General features: G+C 48.7%; 1 protein-coding gene across 1 annotated transcript in view; it reads left to right on the top strand.

Annotated features, from left to right (window-relative positions):
• Positions 1-14,339, top strand: part of LOC119956917 (sorbitol dehydrogenase-like) — a 78,986-nt gene that overhangs the window by 3,653 nt on the left and 60,994 nt on the right. The window contains exons 2-3 of the mRNA XM_038784487.1: positions 3,882-3,915; positions 11,378-11,542. Of these exons, the coding sequence (XP_038640415.1) occupies positions 3,882-3,915; positions 11,378-11,542 (199 nt within the window). The remainder of the gene's footprint in view (positions 1-3,881; positions 3,916-11,377; positions 11,543-14,339) is intronic.

Here is a 14,339-nt window from a genome sequence, read left to right as displayed (position 1 = left end):
AAAACTAGGGCAGCACGGTGGTGCAGTGGGTAAACCCTAATGCCTCACGGCGCTGAGGTCCCAGGTTCGATCCCGGCTCTGGGTCACTGTCCGTGTGGAGTTTGCACATTCTCCCCGTGTTGCGTGGGTTTCATTCCACAACCCAAAGATGTGCAGGGTAGGTGGATTGGCTATGCTAAATTGCCCCTTAATTGGAAAAAATGAATTGGGTACTCTAAATTTATTTTAAAAAAGAGTGAAAAACTTCTCCCAGCGTGAGAGGACTGAACGGTAAGGGGAAATACTGGAGGAAATAGCGTTTTTAGTCCTAAAATAATGTAACATTATAGAGAGAGAGGGTATGTATGATTTTGTTGTCTGTAAATTATCAGACACTTTGATCAATTTATTAGAAAAGCGTTTTACCCAGGTGCCTTTATTTATGAGACGAGCAAAAGACAAAACCAGATCAGGGTTTAACCCAATTTTATTCACCATTCTCTCACTCACACGAAATGTGACTCCGACTCGTAGGTATTACCCGCACTTTGTGAAGGAGGCTGGGCAGGCTAAGATCACTCAATGTGCATACCTTCTCTGGGCCCGGAACCCCGGGTCCCTTCGTCTTTCGATGGGTTGTGCCTGGGGGACTCCCAGGTTATCGCTGAAGATCTGCTCCAATGTTCCGTTGTTTATACTGGTGCTGCTAGCACTAAGTCTCAGGTATATGTGTACACCTGGCCTGGATTCTATTGTCTCATCCAGATTTAAACTTGTTGGGAATGGGAATGAACAATATACTCCTGTTCAGCCAGGGTGATTCAATCAAGATCCATTGTCCTCTGAAAAACACTCTTGTCTGACCAGCTATTAGCCCATTGTGGAGTCTGATGGCCCCTTAGCCTGCCGTTCACCCTGCTGCAAAGTTAATCACTGTGTCTGGAAGTTAGTACCATGTTCGTAGCATGGCTTTGTTCTTTTGTGTAAACGTGAGTGGGCAATCACGTCGTCCATATAGCAATAACGACTTTATGTATTGACTGCTCTTGCAGACATCCTGTATCGATTCCAGTCAGGGAGTCACTTGGCAATTTCTGGTCCTGGCCTATGTGCCTTGTCAGTTTGTTCCCAGAGCCACAATTTTACCTAAGTCATTTTGGACCAATGTATCAATGTTGAGGCTGAGTTAATCAGATTTCTGATCTGAAGGGGTGTCAAAGGTTGTATGTTGGCAATGGCGGTTTGTGTCGGAAACCGTAGGCCGATTTGGCCTCCCCGGGGATATGGGAAAGATGCAAGGAAGTAATGTTGGAAGCCCAAGATCGGTCATGATCGTATTGAATGGCGGGGTAGACACGATGGGCTGAATGGCCTACTCCTGCTCCTAGTTCCTGCATTCTTGTGTTAGTCTGTGGGATTCCCTCTCCAGCGGGCAGAGGAAGCAATGTCATTGAATATTTGTGAGGTTAAATTAGGTTCTTGACTGACAAAGAAAATCAAAGAGTGTAGAGAGGAGGTAGACGGGAAGAGCACAGTCAGAATAGCAATGATCTTCTCAAATGGCAAAGAAGGCTTGAGGGGTCGAATGGCATACCCCTGCTCCGAATTCATACATTCGTCTCTGCCTGGAGTAAGGACTCATTTCCGGGCAGCACGGTAGCACAAGTGGCTAGCACTGAGGCTTCACAGCGCCAGGGTCCCAGGTTCGATTCCCCGCTGGGTCCCTCTCTGTGTGGAGTCTGCACGATATCGCCATGTCTGCGTGGGTTTCCTCCGGGCGCTCTGGTTTCCTCCCACAGTCCAAAGACGTGCAGGTTTGGTGGATTGGCCATGATAAATTGCCCTTAGTGACCAAAAAGGTTAGGAGTGATTATTGGATTACGGGATAGGGTGGAAGTGAGGGCTTAAGTGGGTGGATGCAGACTCAATGGGCTGAATGGCCTCCTTCTGCATGGTATGTTCTATGTTCTACCATACATACAGTGCAAAAGGAGGCCATTTGGCCCATCGAGTCTGCACCAACACACTTAAGCCCTCACTTCCACCCCATCCCCGTAACCCAATATCCCCACCCACCCCTTTTCTGGTCACAAAGGGCAATTTAGCATGGCTAGTACACCTAACCTGCACGTCTTTGGACTGTGGGAGGAAACCGGAGCACCCGGAGGAAACCCACGCAGACATGGGGGGAAAGTGCAGACTTCGCACAGACAGTGACCCAGCGGGGAATTGAACCTGGGACCCTGGAGCTGTGAAGCCACAGTGCTATCCACTTGTGCTACCGGGCTGTTCTATTTTGTTCTATGATAGGAGTAACAGGGAGGCATGAATTCGCATTTTTTAGACCTAGTTGTAAGGACTTAGGTTGGCTGCTTCCTGTCATATTTGCTAGACAAAGTTATTGGAATTAAATTAACATCCTCCAGTCTAGGATGTATTCCAAATTAAAAGCCTCCGAAATGCAACTGAGCAAGTTGTAGTAAAGAGTTAAAATAAGCACCGCTGATTTTCCAATTAAAAAGTGATGGACAAGATGCTGAACAAGCTCGATAACCAGGGTAACATTTTCTATATTCATGCCATAGAAATAACACAGGTAAGAGATATAAAAAATTCTCCCAGCGTGCGAGGATTGAGTTGTGAGGAAAGACTGGCGGAAACAGATTTTTAACCCCTGAAATGGTGTAACAGAGACAATACATTATAGAGAGAGAAGGGTATCTATGATATGGTCGAAGTCATTTTGGAGGAAGGCATCAATGTCGAGTCAGATTTTTGATCTAAAAGGGAGCCAAAGGTTGTGTTTGGGGGTGGCGATGGGGTGACTCACACAGGAAAGTAGAGTTAAGGCCACAATGGGATCGGTCAGGCCGGGTCGAGTCAGGGGGCTTCTCCTGCTATTTCCTAATATCTAATTTTTCTGCAGTGTTTGCTAATACATGAAATCAAGTGTCACAGGCTAAAGTTAAAGATCAATTAGGAGTCAGGCCACGAGAGCTTCTAAATGTAAAAAAAAAGTCCCATTAGACCCTTGGAAAGGTCTTCAGCGATTGGATCGTTGGAGGCGAGTGTTTCAGATCTGTTAGGGATCAGGATGGAGGAAAATGATGGGGGAATTGTAAGATTTTTTTCATGCCTCGAACGGCTAAGATGTCCAAACGGCTCTCCCCATCTACCTTGTAGGGTGGCACGGTAGCACAGTGGTTAGCACCGTTGCTTCACAGCTCCAGGGTCCCAGGTTCGATTCCCGGCTTGGGTCACTGTCTGTATGGAGTCTGCACGTTCTCCCCTTGTCTGCGTGGGTTTCCTCCGGGTGCTCCGGTTTCCTCCCACAGTCCAAAGATGTGCAGGTTAAGTGGATTGGCCAGGCTAAATTGCCCTTGGTGTCCAAAAAGGTTAAGTGGGGTGACTGGGTGACGGGGATAGGGTGGAGGTGTGGGCTTCAGTACGGTGCTCTTTCCAAGGGCCGGTGTAGACTCGATGGGTCGAACGGCCTCCTTCTGCACTGTAAATTATATGATTGTGACAACCAAGGAAATGAACTGGCCTCTCAGCTTTGAGAATGAATGCTAAAAGCTTAAAAAGGGAAGAGTTGACCCCCCCAAGTGAGCTTCTAATTTAACTGAAATAAGAACAAGACGTGCTGGGGAAACACAGCTGGTCTGGCAGCATCTGTGGAGAGAGAAACGCAGTTAATGGGCGGATATCTGGGGCCCCTCTTGCCAGCAGGGCTGTGAAATTTTGAGTGTCACTATGATTCCTCTCTCTAATTTAACTGGTCTGCTGAAAGAGCTAGTTGTCTTTTGAGGCATTTCCTACATGTAACTGGTAACAGGAATCTGTTACCTCGAGCTCGGGGGAACCTGACTTCTGTTTAAAAGATATATTTCCTCTCCTTACAGGAAAAACGTCCAGTTCCAGAACTCTGCCCTGGCGGTAAGTCTGTTTTACCAACTAAGGTCTCTATAGATGTCTCATTGTGTGTTTTGATTGCCCTCATTGTTTACCAGTGGGTGTGTGTAATCGAATGAGTGAATAAATCTTTCGGTGAAACATGAAAACATGGGAACAAGGAGCGGGAACAGGCCATTCAGCCCCTCGAACCTGCTCCGCCATTTAATACGATCATGCCGGCTCTGATGGTAACCACAAATATGCATTCCATCTTCCCCCCGACAACCTTGCTTATCAATAATCTATCCGCCTCTGCCTTAAAAATATTCGAAGACTCTGCTTCCACCGCCTTTTCACGAAGGGGGGGGGGGGGGGGAGAGAGTCACCGCCCTCTGGGAGAAAAAAGTTTGTCTCATCCCCGTTTTACATGAGTGACCCCTTAAGTTTAAACCATGACCCCCCCCCCCCCCCCCCCCCCCCCACTGGTTCTAGATTCTCCCACGAGAGGGAAACATCCTCCCCACATCCACCCTGTCAGGGGCCCCCTCGGGATCTTGAATGTTTCAATCAAGTGGCCTCTTGCTCTTTTAAGCTGCAGCAGCTGACACGAGGTCTGGTGGCCTGTCCTCCATTTCCCCATTAGACAACCCCCATCTCCAGGTATTCGTCTGGTCAACCTTCTCTGAACTGCTTCCAACCCATTTACGCCCTTGGAAAAATGGCTCAACCTCTAAACCATGAGCGTTCGGTTGATTAGCTTCAGGCTGCACAAATGTTTCCCCCCGCTCCTAATCTGTCCACAATATATTGAATATGTTGCTGTTTCCCGGGGCTGCAAGGCCCCTTGTCAAAAGCATCATCTGTGATCTTTCCCCTTCATTCAAAAACTCTCAACAGGAACCCGTTTACAATAAAATTATATTATTCTGTTTCACCTCTTTTGTGCTAACCTTGCACAAACTTGTTTTGTGCCAGTCCTATCAGCTCCTGGCCCCTAATATAGCTTTAGCATCATTGCTATCTATCAATAAATCCCATGATCAGAAATGACTCAAATGGACAATTTTATTTCCTGGCCCTTTGATTTCCCAGTGGCTGCAGAGCGTCATTTCTCACCAGGAGCATTTGATAATGAAAACAGGCCTTCAATCCAATTAAGCTATACAGTGTTGAAAAATGTTTTGGTCTATCTGGTGTACGCAAATCCTGGTGTGCCACTGACTCATTCCTGTTTAATTTTTGTGGGCTGTATTTAGATAGCCTTCAAACCCTTCACGCCCCTTTGAAATGAAAAATCGCTTATTGTCACGAGTAGGCTTTACTGTGAAAAGCCCCTAGTCGCCACATTCCAGCGCCTATCCGGGGAGGCTGGTACGGGAATCGAACCGTGCTGCTGGCCTGCTTGGTCTGCTTTAAAAGCCAGCGATTTAGCTCAGTGAGCTAAACCAGCTGAGCACAGCCAACACTTTCAGCATCGCAGGGTTGTGTGGTGTCGTGGTCACTGTTCTGGCCCCACACCCCCACTACTTGCCTTCAAACAACCGCGCAACCTCAAACAAGCCATTGTTTGCAGCAAACTACCCAGCCTTCAGAACAGCGACCACAACACCACACAACCCTGCCATGGCAATCTCTGCAAGACTTGCCAGATCATCGACATGGATACCACCATTACACGTGAGAACACCACCCACCAGGTACGTGGTACATACTCGTACGCTGCAAGAAAGGATGTCCCGAAGCATGGTACATTGGCGAGACCATGCAGACGCTGCGACAACGAATGAACGGGCATCGTGCGACAATCACCAGGCAGGAATGTTCCCTTCCAGTCGGGGAACACTTCAGCAGTCAAGGGCATTCAGCCTCTGATCTCCACGTAAGCGTTCTCCTAGGCAGCCTTCAGGACGCGCGACAACGCAGAATCGCCGAGCAGAAACCTATAGCCAAGCTCCGCACACATGACTACGTCCTCAACCGGGACCTTGGATTCATGTCGCATTACATTCACCCCCCAACATCTGGCCTGGACTTGCAAAATCCTACCAACTGCCCTAGCTTGAGACAATTCACACCTCTTTAACCTGTGATTATCCCTCTCTCCAGTTGCTCCGTCTGGACCTGTAAAGACTTAATTATCTGCAAAGACTCACATTCAAAGTATCGTATTGCATCTTTATCTATATAAATGTATCTGGAACCCACCTCTTCATTCACCTGAGGAAGGAGCTGTGCTCCGAAAACTAGTGATTCAAAACAAACCTGTTTGACTTTAACCTGGTGTTGGAAGACTTCTTACTATCTTAGACAGGCATAGACAAAATAGGCATACAAAATCCGTAAGGACAACATGGGGTGGGAAGAAACTGTTCCCAACGATGGAGGAGCCAGGAATCTGAGGAATAAAAGCGTAAAATGCTGGAAGAACTTAGAGCATCTGTGGAGAGAGAAACAGAGTTAATGTTTCAAGTCTAAATGACCCTTCGACAGCACTGATGAAAGTTAGAAATCTAAAAAATGATATCGTTGGAAAGTGGACTGAGGAGGGTGGAGCAGATTAGGAGAATCAGGCTAGGTCGAGGCAAAGGTGGTGTTGAAAAATTTGTCATGGACATAAGGCAAAAGGGAGTGTTAATGAACTGAAAATCGCTTATTGTCACGAGTAGGCTTCAATGAAGTTACTGTGAAAAGCCCCTAGTCGCCACATTCTGGCACCTGTCCGGGGAGGCTGGTATGGGAATCGAACCGTGCTGCTGGCCTGCTTGGTCTGCTTTAAAAGCCAGCGATTTAGCCGAGTGAGCTAAACCAGCACCCTAATGGTGCCATTAAGTGACAAATAGTGCTAATAGTGGCAGAGGACACTGCTTAAAGGTGATTGGCAAAAGAAAGGAAGGAGGCAAAAGCTTTTTCTTCAGGACCTGGAATACACTGCCTGAGGCAGATTCAATCATGGCTTTCAAAAGAGGATTGGATCGTTACCTGTGGGAGGAGAGTGAATAGCTTTCGCAGCGAGCCAGCACAGAAATGCCAGGCTGAATGGCCTCCTCTGTGCTTTCATCGTTCTCTGGTCCTATAACAGGAATATTTCAGACCTTTTCTTTGCACCTGGATCTCCAGCTGGAAGGGGGCCCACCCCCACATTTACACTGCAGGGGAAGATCCCGCGTCACTGTGCCTACATTTGCCCACTTCATCAATCACAGGATTTTGTTGACACTGACATTTACAGCCCATCACTGGTGGCCCTGAGAAGATAATGATGGATCGCAACTTTCAATAACGTATGAGTATCAACGTCCTTCCGGAGGCTTCTTTCCCTTCCCTACCCTCGACCCCATCTCTTCTTAAAAAACTGAGCCCTTGCAATATATTTTTTAAAATATATTATTCCACAGGATGTGGGTGATGCTGGCTCGGTGCCCATCCCTAATTGCCCTCGAGACGGTGGTTGTGGAGCCACTTTCTTGAACTATGTGGTGTAGGTACACCTGCCGTGCTGTTAGGGAGTGAGTTCCTGGATTTTGACCCAGTGAGAGTGAAGGATCGGCCGATATATTTCCCAGTCAGGATGGTGAGTGACTTGGAGGGGGAACCTCCAGGTGGTGGGGTTCCCAGGTATCTGCTGCCCTGGTCCTTTTAGGTGGTAGCGGTCGTGGGTTTGGAAGGTGCTGCCGAAAGAGCCTGGGTGAGTTCCTGCAGTACATCTTGTAGATGGTACACATGTCTACCCCTGTGTCGGGCGAGTGAATGCTTAAGGTAGTGGACGGGGTGCCAATCAAGTGGGATGTTTTGTCCTTGATGTGTCAAGCATCTTGAGTGTGATTCGAGTTGCACTCATCCAGGCAAGTGGACGGTATTCCATCACACTTCTGACTTGTGCCCTGTAGATGGTGGACAGGGTCTGAGGATTCGGGAGATGAGTTAATCATTATAGGATTCCCAGCCTCTGCTCTGCCCTTGTATATGGTTAATGGTAAACCTCAGGTAGATTGCGCGGGATTCAGCGATGTTAATGCCATTGAATGTCAAGGGGAGATGATGAGATCCTCTCTTTTGGAGATGGTCATTGCCTGGCACCTGTGTGAATGTTACTTGCCACTTATCAGCCCAAGAATGAATGCTGTCCAGGTCTTGCCTACATAATGACATGGATTGCTTAAGTATCTGAGGAGTCATGAATGGTGCTGAACATTGTGCAGGCAGCAGTGAAAATACCCATGTCTGACCTTATGATGGAAGGAAGGTCATTGATGAAGCAGCTGAAGATGGCTGGTCCCAGGACACTACACTAAGGAACTCCTGGAGTGCTGTTCCAGGTCTGAAATGATTGACCGCCACCAACCACAACCATCTATCTTCCTTTGTGTCAGGTATGACTCCAACCAGTGAACAGTTTCCCCCCTGATTCCCATTGACTCCAGTTTTGCTAGGGCTCCTTGATGCCATACTCAAATGCTTCCTTAATGTCAAGGGCAGTCTCTCTCACCTTGCGTCACCTGACTTTCACAAATACCCTCTCTGACCCTGAATAATCTGCACTTTGCAAAACCTGAGCTTCATCCCCAACTTCAATGAATTCTGAGCGTGGCATAATGGAGGTCCTTTCCCTCCATGCCTTTGGCCAGGGGTCTTCCGGCCACACAGTTGACCTCCAGTATTCTCCCCCTGGCTTCCACAGAGAGCTACCAGTTGGCTTTGGCCATCTTAATACCTCTGCTCCCTTCTCTCACTCTGAGCAATCTCCACTAGGTTGGATGGGCAGCTCCATCTGAATTGATGAGTTACTTGCTCCCCACTTGCTCTGCAGTCTCCCTCCATCGCTCAGACCATTAGCCGGCTTTCCGGAGTCTAAACAAAACCCCTTTGACTCATCCAACGGTGCACAACATCCTTCAGCCTGGATGACGAGCATGGGTTCAAGGCTTGCTCCCAGAAAGCTGGGCAAAAGGCTTTGAAACTTCCACAGCAATAAGAGGATAGGATGAGGAGCATAAAAAAGAATTCCCCCACGTGGGAAGCATCGGAGGAGCCCAGAACACTTTGAAAAGGTAAGGCAAGACACGGGAAACCACCAAAAACTCAAAACCCATTTCGGCTTTCTTGAAAGAGAGCGGAGATTTTTTTTCTTAAACCATTAATACTTCCAACGTTATTCCTGCTTCTCTGTTCCCCAAATAGTTGGGATCCTCAGTGAAGAACTTAAATGATGGAATCTCTATGTTCGCCAATGCGGGTAATGTGTGTTGGTTTGTAACTTTATATATGTTTAATTTAACATGTAGCCTGCCTTTAATTAATATCCCAGTCCCAACTTCTCTGTTGAATGTGTCTATATTTGGTTACCGTGTGATTGCTCTATGTTTACACACTTTCAACTCGATTGCCTAGTCTAAATATTAATTTTTTGATCCCAATGCCCTGCAAATTTCCCCCCTCTGGCTGCGAGGCGTGTTTCTGGAAGAACATACCAGTCCTTCATTCAAACTGCCAAGCGAAACGGTAAACCTGCTATCTGTGATCCTCTCCATGGACACTGCTATAGCTAATGGGTTGGAAACAATCGAACTTTCTTCCCAGTCTAAGGCGTCAATATTATCCATCTGCTCAGTATTTACCCCTTGATACTTTTGTTTCGCTTCTCTGTCTTAAATTGAATTATTAGTATCTTTAAAATCGAGAACACCCAGTTGCAACAACGCTGATATTGTGCCACCTAAAAACAGGTGGGTTTGATTGAACTGGGGTAGGGTTTAAAGGCAGAAAAATGTATCCATCTGCCCCCTACTCAAACCTGCCTTTTCCGTGGGTCCGGAATCACATGTGGGCCAGGCCCCAGTAAGGATGGCAGATTTCCTTCCCTGAAGCACATTGGTGGACCCGGATGAGTGTTGTTTCACAGCAATCAAAAGTAGGTTTGTGTTCATTGTTACACTTTTTAATTCCACCCTTTTTTCATTAAATTCAAATTTCACCGCCTGCCGCGGTGGGATTCGAACCTGGTGCACCCCCCCTCCCCCCCTCCCCCTTCCCCCCTCCCCCTTCCCCCTCCCTCCCCCTCCCTCCCTCCCCCTCCCTCCCTCCCCCTTCCCCCTCCCCTCTCCCTCCCCCTTCCCCTCCCCCTTCCCTCCCCCCTCCCCCTCCCCTCCCCCCTCCCCCTCCCCCTCCCCCCTCCCCCTCCCCCTCCCCCCTCCCCCCTCCCCCTCCCCTCCCCCTCCCCCTCCCCCTGCTCCCCCTCCCCCTCCCCCTCCTCCCCCTCCCCCTCCCCCTTCCCTCCCCTCCCCCCTCTCCCCCTTCCCTCCCCCCTCCCTCCCCTCCCCCCCTCTCCTCCCCTCCCCCCTCCCCCCCTCTCCTCCTCCTCCCCCGGCGTTACCCTGGGTCTCTGGAATACTAGCCCAGTGACAATATCACGAACGCCACCACCTTCCCACTAATGAGACTGGAAGGCGCATCGGAGACTAACACGCTCCAATGTGGGCAGCACGGTAGCACAGCGGTCAGCACTGTTGCTTCACAGCGCCAGGGTCCCGGGTTCGATTCCCGGCTTAGGTCACTGTCTGTGTGGAGTCTGCACGTTCTCCCCGTGTCTGCGAGGGTTTCCTCCGGCCGCTCCGGTTTCCTCCCACGAGTCCCGAAAGACGTGCTTGTTAGGTGAATTGGGCATTCTGAATTCTCCCTCTGTGTACCCGAACAGGCGCCGGAGTGTGGCGACTAGGGGATTTTCACAGTAACGTCATTGCAGTGTTAAGGTAAGCCTACTTGTGACAATAAAGAGTATTTTACCAGACTGCCAGCCTTATTTCCATTCGGTTTTTGACAGCTTGAACTCTGGTTGGCTGAGGGTCGAGGAGCCCGGAAGCTTCACGGGTTGAGAATTTGGCAGATTCAGAGGTTGAGTTCCGTGCAAACCCAGGCTTCCCTGCCTGAGGAACACGATCAGGCATCCCTTCCTCCCAAGAGTGCAGTGAACACTATTGTTCCCCCCCTCTCCCCCGGCAATATTCTCGATTGGCAGTACTAACTGATTAAAATGTCAGATCACACTTTCTTTCAATTAAACATAAATGCCACGTTATCCTCTCTTCAAGATCTGAACGCTCCAATGTGGGGCAGCACGGTAGTACCATGGTTAGCACTGTGGATTCACAGCGCCAGGGTCCCAGGTTCGATTCCCCGCTAGGTCACTGTCTGTGTGGAGTTTACGCGTTCTCCCCGTGCCTGCGTGGGTTTCCTCCGGGTGCTCCGGTTTCCTCCCACAAATCCTGAAAGACGTACTTGTTAGGTGGATTGGCCATGATAAATTGCCCTTAATGACCAAAAAAAGGTTGGGAGGGGTTATTGGGTTGCGGGGATAGGGTGGAGGTAAGGGCTTGAGTGGGTCGGTGCAGATTCGATGGGCTCAATGGCCTCCTTCTGCGCTGTATGTTCTATGTTCTATGTTTCCCTGATAGTCCACAATGGTTCAGCGTCCACTGTTTTAGTTTTTTTTGCTGTGCTGTTGTTCCAGATGTGCTGCTGAAGATGGGCTTTGTTGGGATCTGTAATGCCGACGTCCACCTCTGGTCCGAAGGAAAATTTGCGGACATGGTCGTCAAGAAACCCCTTGTTCTCGGACACGAAGCCGCAGGGACTGTGGTTAAAGTGTCCTGTGGTGTAAACCATCTCAAAGCAGGTCAGTTTTGACAAGAGAGTTCTTTGCGTCGAGCCAACAACTCATAAACTTTGCTGTAAAGTAAAAGCAGACTGCTGGAAAGCTGCAATGAGAACAGAAAATGCTGGAATGCCGCCTCAGCGGGTCTGGCAGTGGCTGCTGAGCGAGCAACAGAGTTGGCGTTTTGAGTCCATGCAGCTCTTCTTCAGAGCTGAAGAGGGGGTGGAGCGGAGCAGAAAGTCAGGGATAGGTGGGGAGCTAGGAGAGATTTGACAAAAGATGTCATGGGCACAGGGCAAAGAGAGTGTTATTGGTTGTGTTAAAGACTAAAGTTGGTGCTAATAGCCGCATAAAAGTAAGATAGCAGGATGTGTTAATGTCAGAACAAGGGTCAGTGCTCTTCAAAACAAGTGACAGGTGGCCCTGTGGGGAGGGGGGGGGGGGATGGATGGGACATTAGAAAACTAGATTAAGAAAGGTGTCAACATGGAACAGAGATTTCAGGGTCTAAAATTGTTGGACTCAATGTTAAGGCTATGAAGTGCTTGATTGGAAGATGAGGTGCTTGTTCCTCCAGTTTGCACCCAGCTTCACTGGAACGTTTCACAGGCCAAGGAAGGACACCCGTGGACATTTGAGCATTATGGTGAATTGAAATGGCAGACGACAGGAGAATAAGGGGCATGCTTGAACACTGAGTGAATGGTGTTCCACAGAAATTGCCCAACTCTTTCCCACTTACCCTTTATCCTGAACCACAGAAATAATCAATTAATCACTTGGGAGCTGGTTGCCCAGAGACTCACTGCTTAAAGCCAAGAGTGGGAAATTGATTGATAAGGGCCAAGCAACAGGTTGATAACCATAAGACTGATTGTTAAGAGCCACAGGACTGGTTGGGAAGGGCCATGGGACTGATTACTACGAGACGTGGTGTTGGTTATTGAAGGCCGAGGAGCTGATTTCTAAGGGCAAAGGGGACTAGTTGTTAAGAGCCACTGGACTGGTTGCTAAGGGCCAAGGGACTGGTTGCTAAGGGCCAAAGGACTGGTTGCTAAGGGCCATGGACTAAGGGCCTTTGGGGCAGGTTGTTATGGTCCAAACAACTGAATATTAAGGGCCACATTGGAAGTGTAAATGTGACTGGGGGTTGGGGAGAGGTCCAAAACACATCCACCATTTTTTAACAAGTTGAGGGAAATGTCATGCCATCTGTCATTACCAGGTGAGTGCAGGAGTTGTGTGGTACCTGTAATAATTATTTTTCTTCATTGATGGGATTCGGGCGTCGGTGGTAAGGCTAGGGTAGGAGAGGAATTTCCAAGTGATATTGTTCCCACGCGTCTGCTGCCTTTGCCCTTCTGGATAGTAAGGTTCTTGGGTTTGTGCGGTCCTGTTGAAGAAGTCTTGGTGAGTTGCTGCAGTTCATCTTGTAGATGGTACACACGGCTGCCACTGTGCGTTGGTGGTAGAGGGAGTGAATGTTAGTGGATGGGGTGCCAATCAAGTGGGGCTGCTTTGTCCTGGATGGTGTTGAGCTTCTTGATTGTTGTTGGAGCTGCACTCATCCAGGCAAGTGGAGAGTATTCCATTATACTCCTGACTTGTGCCCTGCAGATGTTGGACTTGAATGTCAAGCAAGAGTCTGTGAGACAGCTCTCCCAACTGTGTTACAAGCACCCTGCCACGCCCACGTTAATAACAAGGACTTTGCAGAGGCGATCGGGCTGAGTTTGCCATTGTCATTTATGGTGCCTCGGTCGATGCCAGGCCGTCCATCTGGTTGCATGACTTATCCAATTTTCTGTAGAGGATGAATACAACCGCATGGCTTGCCAGGCCCTGTCAGAGGGCATTTAAGACTCATGCACATTGTTGTGGATCAGGAGTCACATGTCGGCCAGACCAGGTGAGGTCGGCAGATTTCCTTTCCGAAAGGAGATTAGTGAACCAGATGGGTTTTTACAACAATGGTTTCTTGGTCATCGTTACCATGCTGGGATTTGATCTGGGACCAGTGCATCTCTGGATTAATAGTCCAGTGACAATATCACCATGCCACTGCCTCCCCCCCCCCCCCCCCCCTCCCCAGAGGGTCCCTTCGCAGCCCGATTAGTAGGGCTGCCAAGTGGTGATTAAATGTATTCGGCGAGGTTTTGTCACATGACTTTCCCCTCCACTCCAGCCATTTGTCAGCTGACAAACTCTGTGACTCACTGCCTGCCTTCCTCCACCAATTGGGAAGCAACGAGATTCATTTCCCAATTGGATGATGCTTGACAATCGGTCTACCAAGCGGCCATCTTTTACCCTCATTTTGGCAGTCAGAGAAAATGACAAAACACAAAACAAGCTTGTTTAATGTCCCAACGATTTTCCTCCAACATTAGTTACGCTGCGCTTAGATTATAGTGTTCATTTCTGGTCGCCACACTACCAGAAGGATCTGGAGGCATAGAAGAGGTTCAGAAGAGGTTTATTGTCTGGTATGGAGGGCAGTAGCTATGAGGAGTTGTCTAAACTCGGTTCATTCTCACTGGAAAGACAGAGGTAGAGGGGCGACCTGATAGAAGTCTACCAAATTATGAGGGGCATGGACTGAGTGGATAGTCAGAAGCTTTTTCCCAGGGTGGAAGAGTCAATTACTAGAGGACATAGGCTTAAGGTGCGAGGGGCAAAGTTTAGAGGAGATGTGAGAGGGAGGTTTTTTACACAGAGGATAGTGGGTTGGTAACTCGTTGTCGGAGGAGGTGGTGGAAGCAGGTATGATAGTGATGTACAAGGGGCATCTTGACAAATACATGAATAGGATGGGAAT

This window comes from Scyliorhinus canicula, chromosome 24 (genome assembly GCF_902713615.1).
Source record: "Scyliorhinus canicula chromosome 24, sScyCan1.1, whole genome shotgun sequence".
Classification (NCBI taxonomy): domain Eukaryota; kingdom Metazoa; phylum Chordata; class Chondrichthyes; order Carcharhiniformes; family Scyliorhinidae; genus Scyliorhinus; species Scyliorhinus canicula.
Note: the sequence above shows the minus strand (reverse complement) of the source record. Positions and strands in the feature narration are given on the sequence as shown.